This window comes from Grammomys surdaster, unplaced genomic scaffold, assembly GCF_004785775.1.
Source record: "Grammomys surdaster isolate TR1022 unplaced genomic scaffold, NIH_TR_1.0 273, whole genome shotgun sequence".
Taxonomy (NCBI): Eukaryota; Metazoa; Chordata; class Mammalia; order Rodentia; family Muridae; genus Grammomys; species Grammomys surdaster.
The window spans coordinates 3,257,202-3,260,731 of record NW_021604714.1 but is presented as its reverse complement, the minus strand read 5'-3'; the positions used below and the strand labels follow the sequence as shown (position 1 = coordinate 3,260,731).

General features: G+C 55.5%; 1 protein-coding gene across 1 annotated transcript; it reads right to left on the bottom strand.

Moving 5' to 3' along the window:
- Positions 1–857: 857 nt before the first annotated feature.
- Positions 858–2,320, bottom strand: Neurog3 (neurogenin 3). The gene has a single exon (XM_028776764.1). It carries the CDS (start codon positions 1,876–1,878, stop codon positions 1,234–1,236), a length of 645 nt encoding a protein of 214 aa, XP_028632597.1. The 5' UTR covers positions 1,879–2,320; the 3' UTR covers positions 858–1,233.
- Between the last annotated feature and the right edge of the window lie 1,210 nt (positions 2,321–3,530).

Here is a 3,530-nt window from a genome sequence, read left to right as displayed (position 1 = left end):
GTAGTTCTAAATTCAAGCAGGTGTGGTGTGTGTGTGTGTGTGTGTGTGTAGAGGTTATAAAATCACTAGATCCAGTTAAGAGATTTGCCTATCTTTTAAACTGCTGTCGGAAATAGGCAAGTCCCATAGAGAAAACAAGAGCCCCAGACTAAAGACTTTGTAAAAGACTTCGTAGTCTCTTCAGTCTGCCCCACCTCCAGCCCAGCACCCAAGGCAGAGGTCCCACACTCCCTAGAAAATCCTCACCTCACTCTGCTCGGGGTTGGGGGTGGGAGGAGAATTACCCTATTCATCCCTGCAGAGGTTGTCACCCTCCTCCCCTTCTCTCCGAACAATGGAGTCACCTTGCTGAAGATTCTCGAGGTTCATCTTTTATTCGTTAGCTCAAAATCTCAATCACCACCAGTTCTTGATACTCTTATGTACAAAATATAAACTCTCCTACCATGAAATGGCATCAATAAATACAAATGTGTAAAATGGGGACAGGAGGCATATAATTTACCATAACAAAATTCATTTCAAAAGGCATTATATCATTTACAAACTGATTTCTTTTTTTTTTTTCCTTTTTTAGGGAGACAAACAGTGCTTCAGGTACCCGTCCCCAGAGCTCACAATTCAGACACGGGAGACAAGCTCTAGCTAGAGATGCTCTCTCTAGCTATAGGCTAGGGCTTTCTGGTCCATACCCCTATCTCCCCTGGGGGGAGGGTAACGACTCGAAAAGTGCAGAAGAAGGCGGAAGATCACCTTCGTGGATTAAGGCAGACTGGAGAAGCTCAGAAACCCTGGACATAATGGGCAGAAAAGAGGATGAGCATCATCTATGGACCAAGAGCTGGATGAAGGAGCCAGTGAGGTAAGACGCAACACTGGATTAGGTCACCCTGGGAAAAAAGCGATGGTCGCAGGCCGGCAGATTTGAATGAGGGCGGAGTCACCAGGAAGTATAGTAGTCTACTAGGTAGTGCTACCACTCGCAAATGGCAGCGTGAGGTGGCCGCACCGAGCAGGGTTAAGAGGAGAGCAGCCTGCAGTGTCTGCTGTGTATGCACAGCAGCAATTGTACCGGGAGAAGCCTGGCGAAACTCAGTGAGTGGGCTAGGGATCCAACTAGTAAAAGCCAGAAGGGGCGAGATGCTTGAGGGCCTTCACTACATCCCACTTCAGACGGCTCTGACCCCCTCCCTTTTCTGCCAGCACCTGCCACCCAGGGCCAGACAGGTCTCTTCACAAGAAGTCTGAGAACACCAGGGCGCCCGGGACCAGACAGGATGGGGAGCTGGGCACCTGCAGGCCAGGGAACTCCTCCAATGAGGCTGTGGGACTCAGGCTACCAGCTTGGGAAACTGGGGAGTAGATAGAGCCCCAGTCGCCGTTGGAGCCACCTCCTGGGCTGCCCAGCTCCCCACAGGACACAGGGGGATCCGGGCCGTAGAAGCTGTGGTCCGCTATGCGCAGCGTCTGCGTCAGTGCCCAGATGTAGTTGTGGGCGAAGCGCAGGGTCTCGATCTTTGTAAGTTTGGCGTCATCCGGGAAGGTGGGCAGGACACCGCGCAGCGCATCCAGCGCCGAGTTAAGGTTGTGCATACGATTCCGCTCCCGGTCATTGGCCTTCTTGCGCCGGCTTCGACGCTGCTTGCTCAGTGCCAACTCGCTCTTGGGCCTGTTGCGTCCTCCGCGCCTGGCGCGGAGCTTCCTCGCGGTCCCTCGGCAGTCACCCGCTTCTGCTTCGGAGCAGTCCCTCGGTATGAGAGTGGGGTTAGGTGGGGTGGCATTGGAGCTGAGCACTTCGTGGTCCGAGGCTCCGGGGAAAGGTTGCTGGGTCTCTCGGGGCATTTGGATGGTGGGTACATCCAAGGGATGAGGCGCCATCCTGCGGTTGGGAAAAAATGGAAAGGGTGTGTGACAGCCTCTGACTTAGAGCAGAACTCACTCCACGCGGGACCAGAGTAGACACCCCGCACCCCTCGTCTACCCTTTGGAGGTTCCTAATTGTTACCTAGTTCTCCGGGCTCAAAAGAATAGAGAGCAGCGTGTCGGTCAGTGTCAAGCAGCAGTGGCTAGCTGAGCTCCTCGGCTCAGCTGCGAAGTTCTGCTGAGTGGCAGGCGCCCTCGCCTGGAGTAAATTGCGTCTGGAAGCTGTAGAGAAGCTCCAAGGGGGTCCTCGGCCACTACTGCGGTGGTGAGACCCAGAAGGATTTCTGAGCTGCAAGTCGTGTGTCCCCTGGCACGCTTTATCTGCTCTGCCCAGGCCAGGAGCGTGCCTGCCTGGCTGCTGCCTGCGCCACGGGCCAATCAGCAGCAGGGGCCCAGGGGCTGCGCCACGCGAGCCCGCTCCTCCCCCTACCCCCCACCCGCGGAGCACAGCTGGATTCCGGACAAAGGGCAGGGGTCGGGGGGAGGGGAGCAGTGTTCTGTTTGTTCCCCCACTCCACGCCTCCCCCACCTCGGGGGCTGGGTCCCAGTAACTCTCGGTTCCTCAAAGAGCCTCGCCCAGCCAGAAGAGTCCCGTCTGGCTCGAGTCTGGCCGCTGCGGAGAGCCTTGCTTTTTCCTCTTTCTCTTTGGCATCTGTCCAGACCCTCTCTTGGTAGCATGAAGGAGGTTTGGGGGTGCCTGTAAGGAAGGCCTCTTCTTTGAGTATTACACTTGGGGACTTTTGGCTCAGAGAGGGAAGCGGCTTGCCTAAATCAACCAGCGGATGTAGGAGTCAAGTGTCTTGGCTGGCAGCTGGGAGGAGCGCCCATTTAGTTCGAAGCGCTATCCAGCTCTCTGCCACTATGGGTTGGGTCAGGAAATGTGTGTGCAACCACGTTTCATAGACTTTCTCCATCCTGGGACACAGGACAGAATGACCAGAGAAGGTCCCTGCTCAAGTCCTTTCTACTCAGAAGCCATCGCTTGGTGATGCCCAGGTCCAATAACACCTTGAGATCCAATCCCCTAACTCCTAGACCAGACCTTGAAAACCCCCGTCGTAGTCCAGAGGCGAGGGGGGTTGTAAACGGAGTGCAGAGCGGAACATCCCATCACGCCCCGCCCCACCATGGGCAGTATCAGGAAGGCTTGACCCGACAGGCAGGTGATAGGAAGAGGTCAAGGAGGGACTGTTCTCTGCTAGCCTTTTTGTCTTTTCAGTGCCTCGGTGTGCAGGCCCTGGGAGAAAAGCGGATCTACTTTCTGCCCCCTTTAGTGCCCCTGTCTAATCACAGACCAGAGAGGTCCAGCAGCTATACCTAGTCCTGCCCCCTCCCTCCCCCTCCCTCTCACCCCGAACTGTGGGTGAGCCCAGGGCAGGGAGACTTCTGGTTTGTCCCTCTTAAAGCTATCTGGAAATCTTTCCAGTGAGCCTTAAGACATTGTCTGTCCTTTCTTCCCTGCAGACCCGCCCCTCTTGTTCCCGCCTCGGACACCCCGTGGTCTTCTGTTTCCGGTCACTCAGGGTGAGGGGTTGTGGCTTCCGCTGAGAGCTCTCTCTCTTCTCTCTTCTCTCTCTCTCTCTCTCTCTCTCTCTCTCTCTCTCTCT